Raw genomic sequence first — 23,297 nt, forward strand, 5'->3', positions numbered from 1 at the left:
ACACACACAGTCTGAATCTGTCATTAGAAGGGTTAACTTTACAAATCCACTTCTGCACGGTCCATGAACACCTGCTGTGTGACATCAGTAATGACATTCTCCCTTTATTTGATAAGAAAACACATTGAATACATCTGTTCTGGTGTCATCATGACCAACTATGAACGTACCCCAGAGCGAACATGTGTGTGAGATGTGGATGTGGTGGTGGGTATTGGCAAGGACTTCACGATACGTATCACGATATTTGAGTCACGATACGATACATTACTGCGATATTCTGATATATTTTAATATTCTGCATGAGAAATTTTAAATGCAGCTTAAAATACACTTGACAATGACAATTCATTGGACAAATTGAGTCAAAAACACCATTAATCCAAATGATCCATTTCCAATTAATGGCACTTGTACAGAAAAAGTGGTGGTGGAGGGACGGCAGTCGTTTCTTTTAAAATCTTTAAAAATCAAACAAATGAACCGAGTGGGAAACCATCGGTGTAACACCCACGGTCACTACCCCCCCACCCCCCACACCCCTCCCTGGCTGAAGCCCTTGTGTCAGGGTTAACTGCCGTCTGTGTTAACTGTTCATGTCATATCCCCATTAACCTCCATTGTGGCTCCCCAGGCCACCCGGTCCTTGTTTAAGCCTCCCTGGGTGGCAGTCAGTGCTCCAACATTAGCCTCCATTACAGCTCCCCGGGCTGCAGTTGCCCCGTGTAGGGCAGCCACTGATCTTGTATCAGTGAAACTGAGTGTCTGTGCTGCTGAGTTATGGCGCGTAGTCCGGTGGAGCACGTATGGGAACACACATGGTTGATATTTGCTCCGTTTCCTCCTCTTTCTTTTATATTTTTTTTTTTATCTGCAGCAGTGCAGCAGCTCTGTGCGTGTTAAGCGGCCGTGTCAGTTGTTTTGTGCGCAGCCTGCGTCCGGCGGTAACCCTCTCTCTTCTCCGTAATGGGAGGCATGAACTCTCGCTCTAAACCCATTTCCAGCCCATCTGAAATACGGCAGCAAATTACCTCCAGCGGCGCCCTGCACACCAGCCCCAATCCGCCCCAAATAGAAGTGACAGGACAGCGCAATTTATCGCCATAACCCCTGCACCGCCCCACCACCTCCACCCAGGCAGCCGCGTACACACCAGCGGCTCGCACCTCCGCGTACACGGGACGACTGAGTGACTTCTGAATGGTGGGCATGTGCGTGGAGGCCTCCTGTTGTGTGTACTGTACATACTGTAGCAGGAGTGTGTTATAACCGTGTGTGTGTGTGTGTGTGTGGTCTCTACACTCCACAGTGTAGGGGCCAACCTCGCTGCTCTGGCCCCCTGCCCTGCCTATTATCTCATTGATTTCCTCCTCTCCTCTTTTCAATTCTCTCCATTTCCACACTGCCGTCCTTTCCATTAGAGGGGCAATTTAACAGAGTGCTGTGACATGGGAGGGAGACGGAGGGAGAACGAGGGAGGGAGGGAGGGGGGAGACTACGGGATAGGAAACATAAAGTGAAGAGGGGGAGATATAGTGGAGGAACTGGAGGGAAGATGGGTAAAAAGGGGGGAGATTGGATGGGATCCTCTCTTAGTGCCTCAAAATAAACGGATGATTAGAATCATTTCAAACCAGAATTAGTGAAACTTTGTGTCTGAATTCCACATGTATCCACATGTTCCTCACCCCCGTTCCTTTCTTCCTCTTAGGAGTTTCCTCCAGAACCGCCTTCGAGCCCCCCATGATAGACCCCCGCCGTCCGCCCGGCCCTGGAAGGGAAGCGCCATGTGTTGGATCCGTGGTTCCCTGTACCGCGTGTCGGCCAACAAGTTGTCCCGCACCGTGGCGGCCAACATGTCGATCAACCGGACAGGTACAGAGGCCTCAACACACATTAACATTAACATTAACACCGGTGGAGTTAACTTCTGGTCCCCACCAGAAAGTAATGATTGGAATTCACACAGTGGTCATTCAAAAGCAAGTTGAACATCCAAGATTGTTTCTCTATGGAGGGTATGTGTTGGTGTTGCTTCATCCACTGAATGACAAAATTATGGTGAAATGTATCAGTAAATACAGAGAGACCGGGAAAAATGTGGATTATCAGATCAAATTAAGAAAAATTGGACTCGACAATGATTCATACGAACTAACGAATAAGAAATGGTCCATAAACATCGACATGTGGCCTGAAATCAGTTCTCCTGATATTTATATGGACCTGATTTCAGTGCCAGGAAAATGCTGATACTGATACTAAAGTGTGATGTTTTGGTTCTTTATACAACACAGCTCCAACAGCTTTGTACTAGAGTTCACCCTTATTTGGAAAAGTGGATCAGCCTCAGTTTCAGTTAGTTTCAGTTTTAGTTCTGATAAATGTAGCTAAATTAAAGATGCTAACGCTAAGAGCTTTACTGAGAAGTAACATTAGTCATAAAATACTGTAGTGTTAAAAGGACGACAAAGAGTGAAAACAAATATTCAGTTTATTGTTGGAACTGAAATAATTAATGTTGGTCACAACTACACCAATACAACCACATCCACAGACGTATCTGACAGCCTCCAGAACCGAAAATAAGAAGTAACTTAAGGTTTAACTTCATCAATAAATACAACATAAATTAATATTAGCTGACACTAAATGTGAACCACAACACCAGGTTCCTGTGTCTGGACTCCAGTTGTTTCTTCTAATGCAGTGATACATTTACTTCTCTGTTCTTTGGCAGATATCTGTAAAAATATAAAATATATCTCTGACTGCTTTTCAAATCTGTTGGTTCAGTCAATCACACAACAGCTCTCCACTTTTTTTTTTATTAATTGTACAGTTAGGACGCTATAATGATTCAGACTGATGCTGTTAATATTCATGCTGAACTGTCACCTTCTGCCACTCAGTGGCCGTAACCATGGAGACTTCACCTTCCTGTGACATCACGTGCATCTGTTATTTTAATTCCTTCGGAAAAAAAACTAAATGCAAGTGTCAAACTAAAACAAATGATTTGCTTCTGAGCAGAAAGTTCTTCAGGCCACATAATGTAAAAATGTTTCTGACACGTTTCTGACATCAGCTACGTAGCTCTCACGCGACTCTTTCTGTTCCTTGAGTCCACCATGGTTGGGCCACTCTTGGCACAGAACCTTTGTCTTGTCAACGCTGAATTTAAAGGCCTTCACACTCCTCGTCGGAGGCCAGCTGAGCCGACGGCGCCGGGGCCACCAGCGAGCTCTTTGTGACCCTAGTTTCTGGTGTGTTTTTCCGAAGCGTTGCCTCCAGTCGGGTCACTGTGCTCAGCTGATTCAGCTTGTTAAATGAAGAAGATCTCTCTGATTGGCTGTTCAGCTGACACATCCAGAGCGTGAGAAGAGGAGAAGTGAGAAAACCTAACAAATGACAATGAAGTTCAAAGAACAGACAGAAATCTCTTTGTGTTTTTCATCTTCATCCCAACATTCATTCAGTTTCTAATTTAATATTTTCACGTGATCGTCAGGAAAGAACGAACTGTAGACAACGACATGTTTGTTGCTCTTCCTAGCTTCCTAGCCTTCCAGCTAATAGGAGCTCTTCTTATTTCCTTTCCTGAGTGACATCACACATAGACGCAGACGATATGTCGATCAGCCACAACATTATGACCACTGACATGAGAAGTAACGTGACCGTTTTGTGACAATTAACTGTTCTGCTGGGAAACTTAGACCTGGCATTCATTCATTCATTCATTCATTGGTGTGGATGTTACTCAGACATGTAACCCCCACCCAGACCAGACCAGGAACCCCCACCCCACAGCTATGACACTCCTTGATGGCAGCAGCCACCCCCAGCAGGATGCAGCCAGAAAAAATGCTTTAGGAACAACTAAAAATACATAAAGAACAGCACAAGCTGGCCTCCAAACTCACAACATCCCAAACTGATCATGTATCTGTGGGATGATCATCCCACAGAGACCCCTCCCCTCAAAGGCCCCCACCAACAATGTTCTGTAGCCAGACACCACAGGACACCCTCAGAATATCATAAGACAGATTGTTTAAGGATGGAATTTTATACCTGATTTACTCTTCAATACTTAGAGCTGCAGACATATTTCATGCTGAGGGTCAGTTCACAGGGACATAGTGTTAGTGTGAGTCTGTGCTCACCCAGAGCTGGTACAGGAGTGTTTATTCATGTTGGTGGCGGTGGCTCTGTCCACATGCCCTCTAATAGACTTAGGGGAGCTTTCTGGATTTGCCATCTGAAATAATAAAGTTGTCATCTGTCAGAGCGGTGAGGGGGAGGGCCGGGGAAACGTGAACGGTGCAGATTAAAGCCCAGATCTCCCTCTACACCTTCACACTTTTACACATTCCGCCGCAACCGAAGCCGCAGGTGAAATTGAAGAGCTCCGGCAACTCGTGACCAGCATCCCAACACACCCGACCACGGCCCTGCTGCATCCTCCGGGAACTCGCCTCCGGTGTCTTCCGAGCATCAGGTCACGATTTCATTTCTTTGCATTCGGTCTTGATGCGGAGCCACCTGCCTGTAACCCTGCTCTGCTTAAATCACACCGGGGAGCACACTCGATGAGAGCCTTAACAGCCAAACCGAGTTCCAAAATTAGAGGTCTGAACTGGCATCTGTGATCCCACCCCCCTCGTATCCTTGTCCTCTTGTCCGCTCTTCTCAGAGCCTCCGGCAGCCGTCCACACACACACACACACGCACACACACACACACACAGACATTTATTTCCTGCCGGTGCATTGGGTACATAGTGTTTAGGATGTTGTCAGACAGAGTTGGACGTCACGTTTGGCTTTGGCACCGATGCGTCAAACCAGCTCAGTAAAAATAACCAGTCACATATCGGGTTGTTATTGGATCTGGCTGCACAAACACACACTGAGACAGCTTCACTTCTGTAACATCTGATGTGAATAGGTAGGATGGCAGTTTGGAAAAGGTTTTATTTTAAATAGTAACTAATTTAGCAAAGTAAACAAAAGCAAAACTGAAGGCTATGAAAATATGAATTTGTGTTTTTTCACCATGCAGGACTATTTGCTTAATAAGAATATCACTATTAGTAATAATGGCTTAATTTCTCTTCATATACTCACTATAACTAACTCTGCTCTGTTGGATAGCGTCGCCACTGAATATTGGATTACATTTAATAGAATTTCTGTGGGTAGGTTAACGTGATGCCCTTCACACATCGGGAGGAACATATAGTTCAGCTTTTCACCTCTTGCCTCAAAGAAGTTTGAATAACAAACCACGTTTGTGGATTTTTCATTGGGTTCAATGCTCTGACCCTCAACCCTGCTGACCTACCGTTCATTTTGTGCCGATTGTTTGCTAAACTAAGCTGAAAAACTGAACTTTTCGTTTTGTCTCTTTCGTCCACATTCAGGACGGTCCTCCAGCCCCCAGGTCTCACACATGATTCCCGCCTGGACCAGGACGTCCAGCACTCGTCACCTGGCCAGGTAAGAGCTCCCACAGTACCTGCTTTACCTGCTCTCATCACACACACGAGAGAGCGAAGAAGTGTTTTAATTAGCACCAGTCGTGGTTCAACCTGTCGACTCTTCACACAACACATCCTCATCAGATCAAATCAGGCCAAGACGTTTGCATTCGATCCTCCTCTCTCCATGTTAACTTTCTTTCATCACTGTCACTTTAGGGCTGTGAAGTGAGAAGAAAGCTCTCAAAATTCATCATAAAATTAAAAAACTCTTGCATCCTAGCGTGCACTGACTGTTGTTTAATTCCTGGATACCTGAGGTCTTGTCTTGTGTTTGACTGAATCCAGCCGTGCGGTCCAGCGGAGCCTCGCCATCATCAGACACGCTCGACAGAAGAAGCAGCCGAAGCAGTACTGCATGTACTACAACCGCTTTGGCAAATGCAACCGTGGGACAAGCTGTCCTTACATACATGACCCGGACAAGGTGGCCGTCTGCACCAGGTAACAGAAACAGGAGAGACATCTTTCTCTCTCAGATAAAAAACTACATCTACCCACTCTGAGGGAAACATACGGAAAGTCACTAAATATATCAGCTTGTTTTTTTTTTTCCTTTTTATCTGCAGATTTCTCAGAGGAACATGCAAACAAGCAGATGGCACCTGCCCATTTTCCCATAAGGTGGCTAAGGAGAAGGTAACATATATACGCACAGTCACGCTGGCAGCTTAGATGTTGGACAACATGGTGTTTTATGGGTTTTCGCTGCAAAGGCCAGGCTTGGATGCAGTGTGTAGGTATAAGATGACACACTATTGGGTACGGTGGTCGTGGATCGTATTTGCGCTCTTGGCACGGCTCCTGTTTCCATGGCACAGGAAGGATTGAGTATGTTTTAGACCTGATGGAGCATTCAGGGATAAACTAGTGCATTAGATATAATTTGCGTCTGAGGGCCGGCCGTGAGTAACGCTCATTGATGATTGATTTAATCTTTTAAAATGTGCAAGTCTGGCGCAGGCGTCTCCTACCGCGATATCAAATGAGGTGTTGGCCTCAGACCTTTGATCACACACCTTCTCCTCCTCTGGAGCAGCTTCAGGCGCAGAATAGAAACTCATTTTGTGATTTTAAACACACTTTTTTATTAATATTATTTTGCCTTTGTGTGGTTGCATAAAAACATTGAGTTATCACAGAACACAAACTCATCCCCACAATCTTTTATTAAAGTTGTTTATCAATGAATCCATTAGCGAGCCATTCCTTTGAATAACACAGACACATGAAATGCTTGGTGCTGGTGCTGGTAGGTTAGTTCGACCTATGCCTTCACATTATTCAACGTTTCTGTGTGTTTCTTGCATACAAAGTGCAGCAATCCCTTAAATCAGCCAAGAACCATACTGATTTTTTTATACTTCTGTCACTATAGCTCGGGGCTGCACGATTATGGCCAAAATGATAATCGCGATTAATATTGTAATCACGATTATTAATCACGATTATTCATCATGTTGGGGAAAACTTCTGTATTTTTATTACACTACTTTAAAAAAACAATATTCAAACAGTTCTTGGTGCAAAATGAAACTTTGAATTCAAGTAAATGCTTAATAATGAAAAATAAAATTTACACACTAGAAAAGACCCTAGAAAAGTGAAAGCTGCCTTTTTCACTCTTTTATTTTTTTTCTTTGAGACAAACAACCCCAGAACAGGTGCCCCACTGCCTCACCCATGCACACGCACAATGCCCCCGCACCTGTGTTGGCTGTCACACTACAGCCTGTAAGTGCTGAGAGCCCAGCTGTCTGTTTGTAATGCCACCTCTTCTCCAGCAGCCCCTCCTTACCCCCTAAACTCTGGACCCTCCCTCCACAGGATACACCCGCTCTTATTTCATATGAGCAGGACTGTATAGACGGGGGTTTGGGTTCGAGGAGGGGTGACCTGGCACGGGGCTGTGCACCCCAGCGCCCCTCCGAACTTGATCCAGGCGCTAGTGTGAATAAACGAGCCCGATTCCCGATTCCTGCACCCCACCCTCCCCTCCCGTCCCCCCTTCTCCTCCACTACCACAAATACTTGGAAACCAGATACGCCCAAGCCAACTCCCCTGGCATTACCCCCCTACACACACACACACACACACACACACACACACACACACAGGAACACCACCCGCCCCGGCCTGTGCACACATCCAGGAGCACATAAACACATCATGAGAGCTGGACGAGCTGCAGCCTGGATAAATATTTCTGTAGCAGTTAATTAGGTAGAACCGATCCCATCTCAACGAGGCGGAGTCCCTCTCACACTCCGCCTCCACCCGAGCCCATCTTTCTTCACCGTACCCCCCCCCCCTCCGGTGGTATATTTAGACCGGCCTCCTCCACCGGGGTCGCCCCCCCCATCCCCACCCCAACCTCAACCACCACCACCACCACCACCACCACACACACACATCAAACAGTAGATCTCTCCGCACACACACACACACACAACGGCACACATGCTGTCAAGACACACATTCACTCTCCCTCCGCCGCTGTCAACTGCAATTAAGGTCATTTAGCTGCTCGCTGTGACAGATCGCTTGGCACACTGGACACGTCTGAACCGTGCAGGAAGGTGGTGAGGTTTTTAGAGCCGCATGTCTGTTTACAAAGTCGTCGTATAATCGCGTGTAATCTCGTCCTCTCGTCACCCTCCCTCCCCTTCCCTCCCTCCCTCCCTCCAGCCATTTTTCTTTTCTTTCTGAAGCACATTTAAATGAATAGCCAGATTATTATGTTAGTTATATGTTGTATTTATAGGATAGGATTTAACATTTGTTAAACATAACTTTTATTTATTCTTAGATGAATAAAGTCAGCTCAACATAAGTTGCATAAAATGCTATAAAATGAGACTCTAATAAACAGGGTGTTCAGATAAAATGTTTTATATAATATACAATACTGTGCAAAAGTTTTAGGCAGGCTTGAAAAAATATAAATAACTATTTTTTATCAGTTTACAAAATGCAAAGTGAGCGAACAAAAGAAAAATCTCCTCAATATGTCAATATCTGGTGTTACTCCCCTTTGCCTTCAAACCAGCATCAGTTCTTACAGTAACTCTTGCACAACGTCAGGGATTTTGTAGGATTGTAGACGCAGTGGTCGACCAAGGAAACTTAGTGCAGCAGATGAAAAACATATCAAAAGTTTGGAGGATGCATTTCTGCAAATGGAGTTGGAGATGTGATCAAGATTAATGGTCGTCAATGCTGAGAAATACAGGCAAATGTCATCAACACCATCAGGGAGGAGGATGATTGGCCCCAAATTTATTCTGCACCAGGACAAAGAGCCCAAATATCCAGCATAGCTCTTTAGGAACTATCTTCAGAGGAAAGAAGAACAAGAAGTCCTGGAAGAGATGGCATGGCCCTGGTCTCAACATCATATAGTGTGTCTGGGATTACATGAAGAGGCAGAAGGATTTGAGGAAGATCTCCAAGATGTTTGGAAGAACCTACCAGCTGAGCTCCTTGTGTGAAAGTAGAAGAACTGGTATTGAAGGCAAAGTCTGGTCACACCAGAAATTGATTTGGTTTAGATTTCTCTTCTGCATTTCGTTCATTGATGAAACTAAACAATTAACGCTTCCATTTTTGAAAGCGTTCTTAGTTTACAGCATTTTTTTCACAGCTGGGTAAAACTTTTGCACCGTACTGTATATATTTTTAAAATAAATTTTTCTCTGTGAACGCTGAGTTCAGATGTTTGTTGGTCTCTGTCCAGATGCCAGTCTGCTCCTACTTCCTGAAGGGCATCTGTAACAACAGCGACTGTCCCTACAGCCACGTCTACGTGTCCCGCAAAGCTGAAGTGTGTGAGGACTTCGTCAAAGGCTACTGTCCAGAGGGAGAGAAGGTAAAAAGACACAAACATGTGGAGAGATGTTTGGCCTGAGGGTGAACGTGTGACTGAATGAGACATGAGAGCAAAAATTACATTTTCCCACCATGTCTGATGTAAATGGCAGCGTCTGTAGTTTAATTTTAGTTTCATTTTCTTTTTAAAACCAGAAATGAAAATGGAAGAACAGCAAAAAATATAAGATTTATGAAAAGAAACCTTTCTTTTATTCTGTAGTCTAAACCCAAAAAGAGAAAGTTAACAAAACAACCTAAATCTGGAAAAACTGTACAGAACAACATTTTTGGATGAAAGGCTGAAATAAACCTGGTTTCTTTTCCAAATTCTCAAAAAAATTCTAGACGAAATATTTGTAGAAACTCCAGATATCCTTTGAAGTTGAAAATCCGAGATCGCCCGTCCTTTTACGACAAGAATTCTAAAAACAATTTGTTTCTCGTAGTTTTTATTTCAAATAATAAAGGACAAAAGGTGAATGAATGAATGTTTCTTTCGAACAAAAATGAAAATAAAAAGTAAAAAATGAAAGAATAAACAAAGATCAGTTTGAAAAGGAGCAGGAAGAAGTATAAACTTATTAATGACTTCTACCCTCTTATCACACCATGGTTCATTACAATATTGCATGTCTCTATTTATAATGACAGGATTTAATATGCAAAATTGATTGATGTATAATAAGTCAACTGCACCAATGTACAGTATATAATTACACCATATACATCATCAATCAGTCAACTTCATTTTAATAAATATAAAGTCAATTACTAATGAATAAATGAACAAATAAGGTCAGTTTACTTGTTTTTGCTTTTCTAAATTGAAAAACTTCAAATACTCCAAATGTGCACAGACCGAGTCACTTTTTAACAATCTGAAAATCTAAAATATTATCTTCCTAGAATCAATAAAACATTAAATGTCAATAACTTTATGAATAATTGATGATGATGATAATATGTGGACAGTGATTTCTTGCTGCTGTTGCTCTTAGATATATTTCACTGGAGCACGAAGATCCAATAAAGTTAAATTGAGGCTTAGGTAAACAAGTAGTATGGTAACCACCCTGCCCCCCCCCCCCCCCCCCCCCACAACACACACACACAGACACAAACACACATGTACACAGTGACACACAGGCAGGGACAGCTGCAGGGGGTGGGGGCGCTATAACAAATGGCATAACTGTAGTGTCTGAGTGACACATTGAGGGCCTGATGGGTAACACAGAGCCACCTACACATGACTCCAGACACTCAAGTCCACCCCGCACTCACGGTCCAAATGTCCAACTCAAAAACAACCTCTCACGCTCCGTCTCTCCTCCACTACTACCTCCACCCCCCCTGCTGTGTTTTCCCCCCTCCCTCCCTTTGTCTCCACACTCTCTCTCTCAAGTGTCGGCCGTGAAACAGATGCTTTTTCACACTGTCAGGCCTCATTTAAATAGTGCACGGGGAAATGAGGATATAGAAAACAAAAGGGATATTAATATTTATTCTATTAGCTGAAGTGCTTAGGTCTGTGATTTTACCCGCTGTGTGTTTGTGTGTGTGTGTGTGTGTTTGTGGAGCGCTACGCTGTGAGGCTCTGGCGGCTCTATGATGGATAGCAGGCAGTAATTATAGATGGGAAAAGTGCTGAGGATGGCACTATGGACCAGGCAGGCAGACGCTCCAGCAGCTCAGGGGTTAAGTCTGCTCCTCCCTCCTCCTCCTCCTCCTCCTCCTCCTCCTCCTCGTAGACGCGCTACCATCAAACCTCCTCCCGGCTTTGTCTCACGCTCTCACTCCACTGCATTCATCTGATCTCCTTCTAATCATTACACTTCTTTTCATAACCCCAAAAAGTAGCATCTTCCCACAGGTTCCTTCCTGGTAGGGTCTCAGTCATTGCTTAGCAACATCAGGATGTTGAAATCACATCCGTGACAGTCAACAGATCTCTGTCTCTGGCTGCAATTAATCTGCAAAGTAGCATTTTTACCCATATTTTTCTCATCTTGCTTTTCCTTTCTTTCTTTTTTCTTTCCTCCAAAATTGTGATTAACACAAAATCTAATTGTGCATTCTGTAACAAATTCCACCACCTGTCAACCATTTCACAGAGTTGTAGGAAAGATGCTCTTTTGAAAAAGCCAACGGCTTCAGTCTTTTTTTTTTTTTATATGAGCGGAAAGATCTGTTTGTCCGTTATTTTAACTAGAATCAAACCTGGTCCACATCCAAACTGGCTCGATGCTCGTCCAACTCCTTGTAGTTCACAGCTGGATGATAGTGGATGTTACGGGCCCTGGTTGCCTAGGTAACCGTCTTGTGTACTTCACAACCCAAATCCAAAAGGAGCTCATCTGCCATCGATTTATGGTACGAAACTTCTGTCCCCAAGAAGTTTCAACCCTATTCACACCTTCCCATTCAGACCAACGCCTCTCACTGACAGTGGCCTTGTTAAAGCATCATTCACAGGGAAAGTGTTTTTAGGCACAACAGCCCCTCCCCTTCTTAACGAAAGGTAAGGATTCAGCCATTAATGGCAATTAGTCGCACCAGGCTCTGGTTCTTACGGAAGCATTTCGGGCAAGTTTCCTATTTAAACCTCAACTTGCTGCCAGTCTCTTAGAACGGGAGAAGCTGCTCTGTCCAGTTGCCTTTTTTTTTTTAAACTCCTTTCCAAATGTTTCCAAGTGAAACAAGTCAACAAATCTACTCTACTCGAAAAGATAAAATCACCAAAGACAGCAGCGCTCCACCTGGGTTCACCTGACACTTACACATCGCTATCGTCATGGTGAATTAGGTGGGAGTGATCAACACTGTAACACGGTAACAACGGTATCGGTCGCTCCCATTGGTCGATCAGATCGGAGCCTAAAGGTTGAGATTATTTGGCGAAAATCCTAGAATCGAGAGCGGGGCGGCACTTTTTTATCGAGTGTAGTTGAACTTTTGTCACTCACCTTTACCCAGAGAAAGAAGAGCTCAATCTCAGACTTTTACATCTATATGTTTGCCCGTCATCTTACAACAGATGCAGTTTGCTAGCTCTTGCTAGCACACTCTCTGACTATCCAATCAGAGGCTGTGAATACGCTGACTGGCCCTGGTGTCCTCAACTCAAAGTCTGATTGGTTAAAGCAACAGTTTGATCAACACTTATTTTATGCTTCAGGGCTGCAGAACTGATTCTGAAGGCCTCCATGCAGATTTATTTAACCCTAGCATCAAATCATGGCTTTAATGTGAAAGGATATTTGTTAGGCCAGCAGAGAAGGCTTTGCCCTGACAGCTCAGCCCACCACTGTTAAAAAAATACTTCCCTGCACTTTTCTGTGATAGATTCTTTTGACATGAAGGTTGAACCGTGTTAAATAAAGTCAGAGCTGCTCCACTGGATGGTTGGTCAGGAGGTGAAATGTGATTGAAGAAGTTTGATCGCCGCCTCCTTTGCCAAACCCTCACATCGCTTAATAAGAAAAAGAGACATTTACAGAAGTTATCACATCAGTCTTCATTTTCTCCTCTCGAGATGAACATTTGGTAAATTACTGAGTACTCAGAATATTGGCAAAGAATTGTAAATTTCAGCAAAAAAAAGCCTTCATTTTTTTTCTGCAACACAATGCAAGAAGATACTTATTCTATGACTTAAGTTCCCTGCTCTGGCACCAGCTCTGCATCAACACATTCAAATGAATTGGGGGGACGTCGACCTGATCACCGCCTAAAGTCTGGTGACAAGGCCAATCCTCATTTTCTCCATATTTTCGTAGTGTAATCTTAATAATCGATCAACCTGGGCTCATTTATTGTTCTGTTCCACTCACTTTAAGTCGCTCTCGATGAGTATTGGCTCCGTGCCCGAGTTGTAAATGCATGTGATGTCCCTTTTTTTTTTCCATTTTACTGTCTTTTCCATCTCCTCCTCCTCCCCCCCTTCTCGTTTTCTTTCTTGCCTCTTTTGCTACTTCCCTCAGTATCTCGGTAAATGTGCTGACTCCTCCTGGTTTTGGCCCAGCAGAGAGCTCTCTAATAGGCCCCAGAGACGTCCCAGCATTCCTTAAATCAAGTGGAAAATTGTTAACTTGGTGTGGGATAAAGATGTTCTGTCCACTTTAGCTCTTTCCTCCCATTTCCATCTCCCCCTCTTTCTGTCTTTTTATGAAAATGAGGATGTATGGAGCTGCTGGGAGTGGACCGAGCTTTTACGGTGATTTTCTCTGACACCGTCTGTTTCTCGCACTGGTTAAGTACTTCAGCTTTAACCCATCACACTCCTCACTCTCAGTCCTCCACTGAGTGTCATAATATAATGTGACAGACAGTTCTGCATTTGACAAATGAACCTCCAGATCTGGCAGATGTTGTCTTCGTGTATTTACGCGCTCATGTTTAATCGTCTTGTAGGGCTGGATGGTAACTGGTTCGTACCGAATACCGGTATTTCTTTTTCATTAAGATATTAATTTGTTATATACTGGCATACGGGTGCAGCAGAACGAGAAGACATGTGCCGTGTTGGTTGTTTCTTGGCTACAGTAAAATAGTCCATCCTTAGTCAATCTACTGCATTAATTCCTCTCAACCAGTAGAAAATGCTGTGAAGGTGATTTACGTTTCTGCATCAAAGTGACTCAAAACATCAGTGAATCCTAAAAGTAGACAAAGAGAATCGTTTGGTGTCTGTTTAGTCAGGAAAATGAACTAATATTACATATCTGTGAGGGGCACAAGTCAGAACACCTCAGTCCTTTGTCTAGTTTCGTTCTCTTTGAGACTCATGTGGAAATTCTGTGGATCCTGTGGAAGCAGCGCAAGTTTTACCTCTTACTAAAAACATTGTTTATCTGAAACTCAGTGGAAACTTTTAGTGTGTAAATGGTTGAAATTTAGCTTCAAACGTATCCACATTTGATGAATTTAAGAACTTGTTAGAAACATTGTTGAGCTAAATCTTAACAAAAGACCCGACTCAACTGACTTTTGTAGCTTCCTTTTGGAAGCATAAATATGTGCAAGTTCCTTTAAACTTGGTCTTTCTTATCTAATATTGTTCCATGTATTTAAATGGACAAAAATGCCTTTAGACTTTTAAATCTTAACAAAAACTTAAAGACCACTGAGAAATCTTCTTATTTTGGTAAAAAACAATGATCAGTTGTGCACTCAAAGTTAATATCCTCAGTTTAATCTACTGTCAGAAACATTGTTTAGCTGAAACTTTCATAACAAAAATGACTTTTAATGCCTCCTCATAGAAATGTAAATGGATGTAAGTTGCAGACATTACACTTTTATACTGGGAATAAAAATGATTTCACACATTTTAAATGGACAAAAACTGCCGTCACAGTTAGATCTTCTAACAAAAACGTGCAGGTTGCTGAGAGTAAAAGTTTAAAAGGTCAGTCCTGCAGCTGCAGCTACATCATGATTCTGTAGCCGAAGCATCGAGCAAATCTGTGTGTGCAAATATGAAAAGAAATATCGTATTGCACAGTTCGTCGTGCAGCTCTAGTGAGAAATCTGCTGGTTCAGTGTGAGTCAATGATTCAATCTGTCACGGTTTTGATAAATCTGAGAAATTAGCCTAATTGAGTTCCTCATTTAAAGGCGCCAGGTTGAGAAGTGACGTCTTTCACCAGATATAAACCCGATCGTCATCGACACCGGCGTCAGATCTGATTTGTTGAGCAAATTGTTGTGTCAAAACCGCAGCCCTATAAGATGATCCGGAGAAACATTTGACAGCGAGCTGATCCCGGGCCGCCCGTGGCACCCGGGGGGGTGCATGAACATGGGCGTGAGGCTTTTGAGAGGGGGCTCTGATGGCAGCGAGTCGGTGCCGCTGGCCTCCGCAGAGGGTTGACTGAGAGTCCACAGTGTTCCCGGAAAATCGATCTCAGGATCCCTTCTCCCTTCCACGCGCACACTTCTCCCTCCTCTCCTCCTGGTACACACTCTATTTCGGGACCAATCTGCTTCCCAGTCCCGCACTCCTCCTCACCCCTTCACTCACACACTCTCTCTCTCTTTGCTGCCTGCTCCCCAGAGTGAATATAATTAGCTTTTCTGACAGGTGGGAGGGATCGGATCTCGTGGAGAATGAAGCTACCAATTTACACCCGTATTACACCGTCATACACACTCAGTTGCAAACATGCATGTGAAAGCTCGCCCTCTCATGCACAGCGCTCCCCTGGCTCACACTCACCGTGACCCACTTGCTCCACTTAAAGGGGAAGGTTGACGAGAAACGTCTTAAAAGTGGAAACTTACAGAAGGGAATCGGAGCCTAACGGGGAGGCGGGCGTCACTGTTACCTCCTGAAAACTCATCACATAAGTCTTGTTCTCTGTGTCGTAAGATCAGGAGACGCCTCTAAGCGTCTGCGTCCACTCCAAATCAATTAAGACTTAAGAGCCACTAAAGTTACTGGACCCAGTTCATGCACCAACGTTTGATTTGATCTCCAATTTCAAGAGGCATCATCATATTTAGGTATGAGATAACTTGTGCATCTTCCTCTAAAATATCAGGTAACCATCAGTTAGGGCTGGGTGGTACGCTGGTTCATGCCGAATACCGCTATGTTTTTTGTTTTTTTTTAATTATGACATGAATTTTTAACATACCGGCATACCAGGTGTATTTTAATACACAGTTTTCGGGACGCTGCGCTGAAAGACTGGACCATTTTCAATGCAGCGCTTCTTAACACACATGGTGCGACCGTGTCACTGTGAGACGTGGTGAAGATGGAAAGGCCCAAAAAAATGAAGCAGCAGAACAAAAAGACGTCTCTGATTTCTGGGGACAATCCCCGTTTCGGATGACCTGTCCCCCAGCTAAAGCTGTCCCCGAAAATGTCCCCAATTTGAGCTTTTTATGAAAGAAAAAAAATGGTTGCGGTAGTCGGTTGCGCTGCCGTTGACACCACAGACATAACAGTTTAAATATGTTTAAATATGAATAAATTAAACCATGATTGTCCCTGTTTCTTCATTTTATCTTGATAACATTCAATTCTTTTTTTCTTTTTATCTCCGAGCTGTAAACATCCTCAGATTTCCACATCAGCAGTCAGTGCTAAAACGGGACCATACAAACCTGTTTTACTACTAGTGTGGGATTATTCTACAATATTTACTCATCATCACAGTAAAAGCTACTGGATTAATTCCTCTCAACCCGTAGAAAGTGTTGTGAACGCGTGATTATGCATGAAAAAAGAAAACCTCGTGGCCCTACTCACCTGCAACCTTGAGAATCTTCTACATTTCTGGATAAAAATGACTGAAAACATCAGTGGATTTTTAACTCCTAAACTGTATTTAACCCTCAGTGTAAGAAGAAACACACTCTGGTGTGTCCGGACTTCTCTAAGTCCGGCTCCTGCCCTCGAGGCTCCCGCTGTAAACTGCAGCACCACCAGCGAGGCAAGCGAAGCTCCAGCAACAGCTCGGCCGCTCCGGCCAAGAAGGCACGGACCAAGGAGCCTGTGAAGAGGTGGGAAACACACTCTTTTATTTATATATTCTGTTAGAAATCAGCCGTCCTGTGACTCGCGGCTCATCGTGTCTCCTAGGCCTCGTCTGTCTGTCGTCATGCCCCAGGACTGTCCGGCAGATCCAGGGACGCCCGCCTCGGGTCCTCTGGCGCTGCCGTCCTTCATCTCCCTCTCCAGCTCTCCAGAGGAGGCGGATGCTCCGGACACACAGCTGGAAAACACTTCACAAGTCAAAGGTACGGACACGTTTAACCGAACAGATCCAGAGAACGGTCGCCTTAAATCACAACATTATTCTCGTTTCGTTGTTTCAATTAGACGTCCACAGAAATGTGTTTTAGTTTTAACACCTTCAGGGTTAGAGTTAGACGTCCCTGCCGTCGCTCTTATTACCCACATATTACAGCTTGATGCAGAGTCATTACTGTGTGCAAACAGCTTGGTACAGGCATTATGTCCACTTTCACTTAGAAAAGAAGGCTTTTATTATTCTGGCTATATTCAGGCTTTGTTTACAGCTTGTCTCGTATTCTGACACTTTAAGCTGCCGCCCGTGTTGGACTCTACACTTTCTGCCAACTTATTTGGAAACATTCTAATGTAACAGTCCAACTCTAAATCTTCTCTTAAGGCAGTTTCCTGTATTCAGCATTTATTTGAAATAACCGAGAGCTGTTGATTCAACTGTTTTCATTGTGCTATTGTAACGTAGTGTGTGTTTTACAACCCCACATGAATCAGTGGGTTAAACTAAAGAACAGAAAGAGTCTAATTTAATACGGTTTAACAGAAAAATGATTGTATTACCACCTTTCTGGTTCTGTTTCTACATCTAATTGAACATTAAGGAGGGTTTAAGTGAATCTAATGTGACCAGAGAGTGAGACACAGACAAGGTTTTGACCAGTAGTGTAGACACTAGAAAGTTCTTCAATACTAACTTTTATCTACTGAACTAAATATTATATTATATTATATTATATTATATTATATTAACAATCATATTATTTACACTTATATTATAGTTATTGGAAATCAGATTATATTTACTGTTATTGTCTCAGAAAAGACCAGAATTATAACTGAGAAATACTTTGACCAGAAATCTATAACAGAAGTTCAGGTGTCATGACGACGGCTCAGTAACAATAAACTTGATAAGGTTTTTCTACACACTATAAAAATAAATAGCTAATAAACCAGTTTATCTTTTGGTTGCTGATGGTTTTTTATTTAGTCGGTGGTTGAGACTAAATAACTAATTCAATCTGTTCGAACAGAAACTACAAATCTCTACATCGACTGAACATTACAGCAACATAAACTGTTATAACCTAATGAACTGCAGGCTGAGCTGATACATGGTCCAGTATTTTAACAGAATAAGCCTTAAGACGACTAGTTTAGCCGTTAGCGTTTAAGTGCTCAGTCGTCCTCTGGTTTAGTAGAAGGATCTTTTTTCTTTTGGTGGTGAAAGGCTCAGGATCACTGCTCGATTCAGTGGTCGAGTGTGTGTCTGTGTGTGTGTCTGTGTGCGTGTGTGCGATGATGATGATGATGCTCAGGGGAGGAGTAATAATGCTCCGAGGACAGAGGTAATAATATTTAGGTTTTGGGCTGGACCGAGGCACAGCTGAGCTCTCTGTTGACAGACTTGACAGATAGAGGATTAGAAGAGAGGCTGGCTCCCCTGATCCCTCTCCCCCCTCCCTCCCTCCTTTTCTTTCAACATACTCCACCATCCACCTGCCCCTGTCTGCTGGACACACACACACACACATATATATATATATACACACTGGCTGCCACTCCAGTGCAACATTTCTCTGCATTTAACACCTGTGTTGACCAGCCTGTGTGACCACGACGGACGCACAACACGGCACAGCTCTCAACTCTCTCTTTTCTAACATGGAACCGTATTAATGGCCAGTGATGCTGGAGGATTCCTGCAGAACAAAATGTTCACTAAACAGCAAACATTACAAGAAAATCAGTTTGCACGGTGATATTTTAAGACTCAGAAGCACATGATAATGAAAGGGAAACTGCAAAGTATATTGAGGAATTCAACAAAAACAGAAGATTTGATCAATATTCACATTGATCTAATGTGTGTGCATGAGCTTAGATCTTTAAATGACATAATTATGATATAGCAGAGCTGTAGAAAGTGTTTTTTTCATTGTTGCCTGAGTGTTTAAAAATCTAAACGTCTAAATTATTTCTTCAGCTGTAAGTTTAGTGACTTTGTTTCTCTCCCTTAAGGAGTTTTAATATGAGTTTAAAGACACATTTAATATGAGTTTAAAGACACATTTAATATGAGTTTAAAGACACATTTAACATGAGTTTAAAGACACATTTAATATGAGTTTAAATACATCCAAACACTGTTCATTCTGCAGAACGGACCCAGAACATAGACTCAGAGGTTAAGAACTAGTTTCAGTCTTGTCAGGTAAAGATAATGAGGAGGAGGTGGAAGCACGTTATATTGACGGGGCCTGGCTGGAGGTCTGGTTGATGAGTCCTGAGACGAGGAGAGGAACAGGTTTCCAAAAGTCACGTCAGGTGTGATCGTCAGAGACAAAACGCAGCGAGTTACTGCACAAGTAGAGTCCACGAACAAGGGCGGAATGACCAAAAAATGTACATCATGGTATTTTTTTTTAATTCTGATGGTAATTTTATGCATAATCACGTGTTCACAACATTTTCACAACTTTAAACTTCTATGCAATAGCCGCACGACCGGCTACCGTAATAACTGTAGTCTGCAAAAAATGTTTCCGTCATTCATAAAAAGCTAAAACTGGGGCCTTTTTTATGGACATCTTTAACCGGGGGACAGGTCGGCCAAAACAGGGCCTGTCCCCAGAAATCGGGGACGTCTGGTCACCTCATAATAAACCCAAACAACCGACACAGCACATGGTTTTGGGCACAAGTCTTCTCATTCTGCTGCTTCATTTTCATCACCTCACAGTGACGCAGTCGCACCATGAGTCGAAAATGGTCTGAAACAGTGTCTCAGTTCAACTCAACTTTCTTTATTTAACACTTTAAACAACAGCTACAGCTGAGACAAACTGCTACATGTACATAATAGGAAGCACCAAACAAGGTCAGACTCTCATGCTTGATTAAACGAATAAAAATGTGTTGTGAGACAAGTTTTAAAAAAGGACAGTGACGGTGTTTGTGTGATGTGCAGTGGTAGATTGTTCTACAGTTCCAAAAGCTGTGTAGTCAAATACACTGGTACGCCAGTATATTAGAAATTCATATCGTGACAGAAAACAGAATACCAACATCTGGTATGAACCAGTACATCACCCAGACCTACCACACACTGACGGGTAGTAGGGTTTGATAGGTAGATGAGCTGAGGGTAGAGAAGGAAATGATTAGAGGATCACACAGAGATAAACCAGGAACAAAAGACATAAAAACAAACACACACCATAAGCAGTTAGATTGTCATCTAGAAACACCAGCTAAAGAAATAAATAAAATAAATGAACCCTGGACAATGTTCAGAGAATCGTGTCGTCGTTGTTCTCTCACACCGACGTGTTCTCACCTCCTGGTAATATTTCATTTAGAGCCACCAGGACTTAGATATATTATGTAACTTAAAGAATCTCCAGTTAAACGCAGGCATGTTGAATGAAGTACTCGTCATCCTTTCTCCAGGTGATTATCTGCTCTGGCTGCACACGGGCTTTGTAGTCGTGAGCTGGCAGGACGTTAAACGTTTGTATTCTCTCCAGGTGACGTGAGGAAGAGCTGGTCTCATCCACGGCTCAGACACAACTGATGTCATCATCAAACTCAGATGTTGATCAGCTTTCTGTCATTTCTAGTCGTATATATATTTACTGAAGGTTTACTCACAGTCCAGTTTCCCTCCTTTTCTTTATTAGGACAGAACCGGTTTAATCTGGGGGCCTAATAATTTCCTTTAATCTCCCTGAGGTTTGAGACCAGAGTCTCCTCTCAAGGTTTACTTCTCTTTCTCTGGGAACGTTTTTCAGGATAAAACGCTCTCATATCGATGTGTGTTTTTTATGTTTTTTTTTAAACACACTCTTGTGCCTCCGCCGCCTCTGTCCGCTCGGTTCATGCTCTTAAGTGTTACTAATGACCGCGTGGTCCCTCAGTAACGCACCGCACCGCCCAGAGCCTCATTAAAGGTGGAACCCAGCCAGACAAGCTCCTCTTCACTTTGCATAAATTAGCTAAGCCTCCGATGCATCACTGCCAGCCTGCAACCTCGCACACACACACACACACACACACACACACACACACACACACACACACACACACACACACACACACACACACACACACACCTTCATCCATCCCCTCTCTTCCTCATTTACTCATCAGCTGAGACGTCATCACTCAGGCTTCAGAGCTTTTTAACAACGCGGCCGATCAGTCACACACGAGTGAATCTCTTCAATTTGTCAATTTATCACCGAGTCTTTTTAGTCATTTTTGCAAATACTGTTTTTTTTTTTTGTTTTGTTTTTTTTCTCTTGTGTTTATTTTTGTTTCCTCCTCAGAGAAAAAGCTGCAGATCAAACCTCGGCTGTGAGACCGAAGGTGGACACGTCGAATGGATTCATGATTTCTGAGCCCTAGGTTTGTCTCTCTGTCTCTTCTCTCTCAATCATTTTCTCTCAGGGCCTCAAAGTTTTATCTCGTTTATCTTTTACATATCAGTTTTGGGAGATTTTTTTTAAAACAATAAAAAATAAAGATATCACCTCTGTGCCACGTTTGTTTTTGTCTGTTTCTTTTTTGAAGCGTGCAGTCGCTCGGTGTGTGAAGGTTTGTGAGTGTGTTTCTGTCGCTGCTCGTGTGGAGATTTCACGGTGAAGGTGGTGACAGACGCAGCGGCTCTGGCTTTAAAGGCTGGAGACGAGACACGTGAGTCGCCAGTGACTTCACCCTCAGCACAATCTCAGAGTGTGTGTGTGCAGAAATGTCTGGGCGGCATTTCAGAGACAAGCTCAGTTTTCCCTCAGTCAAAAATGTCAAGAATTAGTAGATTACAGAAAGAAAGTGTAAAAGGAAACTAAACTGTGAAAGGAACCAGTTCATGGAACAATGTGAACAAAGAAACCAAAGAATCCAAATCAAAATTCATATTTAAAAGAACAATTAAAGCCAGAATGTTAAGGAAATATAACGAAACGTGTTAGTGTCCACAAACATTTCATTTTTTCATTTTGGAACTAAAATGGTCAGCATTGGCTGATGCCTATTTATTTTGTATAATTTTATTTTATTATTATCATTACTTTGCTGCTAATTGTGTTGTAGTTTTTTAATTTAAGTTCTTGGTTCTTTCTGATTGTATCCCAGCTAAGTGCTGATGGACAGAGCTATATAAACAGTGTCTCATCAGGCGTCTGCAGAGGACGAACTATGTTGGTGTAACTGTGTGCACTATACTCACCTGCCACATTATTAGGTTCACTTGTACAAATATCTAATCAGCCAATCACACGGCTGCAGTTCAATGCATTTATTCATGTAGAGGTGATCAAGACAAGTTGCTGAAGTTCAAACCGAGCATCAGAATGAATAAGAAAGGGGATTTAAGTGACTTTGAACATGGTCTGGTTGTTGGTCTGAGTGTTTCAGAAACTGCTGATCTACTGGGATTTTCACTCACAAGAATGGTCCGAAGAAGAGAAAATATCCAGTGAGCAGTAGTTGTTGATGTGAGAGGTCAGAGGAGAATGAACAGACTGGTTGGAGATGATAGAAAGACAACAGTAACTCAAATAACCACTGGTTCCAACCAAGGAATGTAGAATACCATCTCTGAACGCACAGCACGTCCAACCTTGAAGAAGATGGGCTACAGCAGCAGAAGACCACACCGGGGGCCACTCCTGTCAGCTAAGAACAGGAAACTGAGACTATAGTTCACACAGGCTCAACAACACTGGACAATAGAAGAAGGAAAAACGTTGCCTGGTCTGATGAGTCTCAATTTCAGCTGCTTCATTCAGATGTCAGGGTCAGAATTTAAACAACATGAAAGCATGGATCCATCAGCACTGTGCTCAAAACGGCATCAGGCTGGTAGTGTTGTAGTAATAGTGGGGGGGGGGCATGGTTTAAATGCCACAGCCTCCCTGAGTATTGTTGCTGACCATGTCCGTCCCTTTATGACCACAGTGGACCATCTTCTGACGGCTACTTCCAGCAGGATAATGCACCATGTCATTTTTTGTGCAGATGTCGTTCCTCTGTTTCTGCACAAAATCCACATTTTGCACTGAGCACAGCCTCTGTTTGAGCTTCAACATCCAAATCTGTGAAGTTGTGACGCTCAA

At 43.1% G+C, this 23,297-nt stretch overlaps 1 protein-coding gene across 1 annotated transcript in view; it reads left to right on the forward strand.

The window, feature by feature from the left end:
* Window positions 1–21,723, forward strand: part of zc3h3 (zinc finger CCCH-type containing 3) — a 28,809-nt gene extending 7,086 nt beyond the window's left edge. The window contains exons 2-9 of the mRNA XM_047586112.1: window positions 1,712–1,875; window positions 5,429–5,504; window positions 5,834–5,989; window positions 6,115–6,184; window positions 9,283–9,414; window positions 16,768–16,931; window positions 17,011–17,168; window positions 21,510–21,723. Of these exons, the coding sequence (XP_047442068.1) occupies window positions 1,712–1,875; window positions 5,429–5,504; window positions 5,834–5,989; window positions 6,115–6,184; window positions 9,283–9,414; window positions 16,768–16,931; window positions 17,011–17,168; window positions 21,510–21,541 (952 nt within the window). The 3' untranslated portion in view covers window positions 21,542–21,723. The remainder of the gene's footprint in view (window positions 1–1,711; window positions 1,876–5,428; window positions 5,505–5,833; window positions 5,990–6,114; window positions 6,185–9,282; window positions 9,415–16,767; window positions 16,932–17,010; window positions 17,169–21,509) is intronic.
* Window positions 21,724–23,297: the final 1,574 nt, after the last annotated feature.

Source organism: Mugil cephalus, chromosome 6 (genome assembly GCF_022458985.1).
Source record: "Mugil cephalus isolate CIBA_MC_2020 chromosome 6, CIBA_Mcephalus_1.1, whole genome shotgun sequence".
NCBI lineage: Eukaryota > Metazoa > Chordata > Actinopteri > Mugiliformes > Mugilidae > Mugil > Mugil cephalus.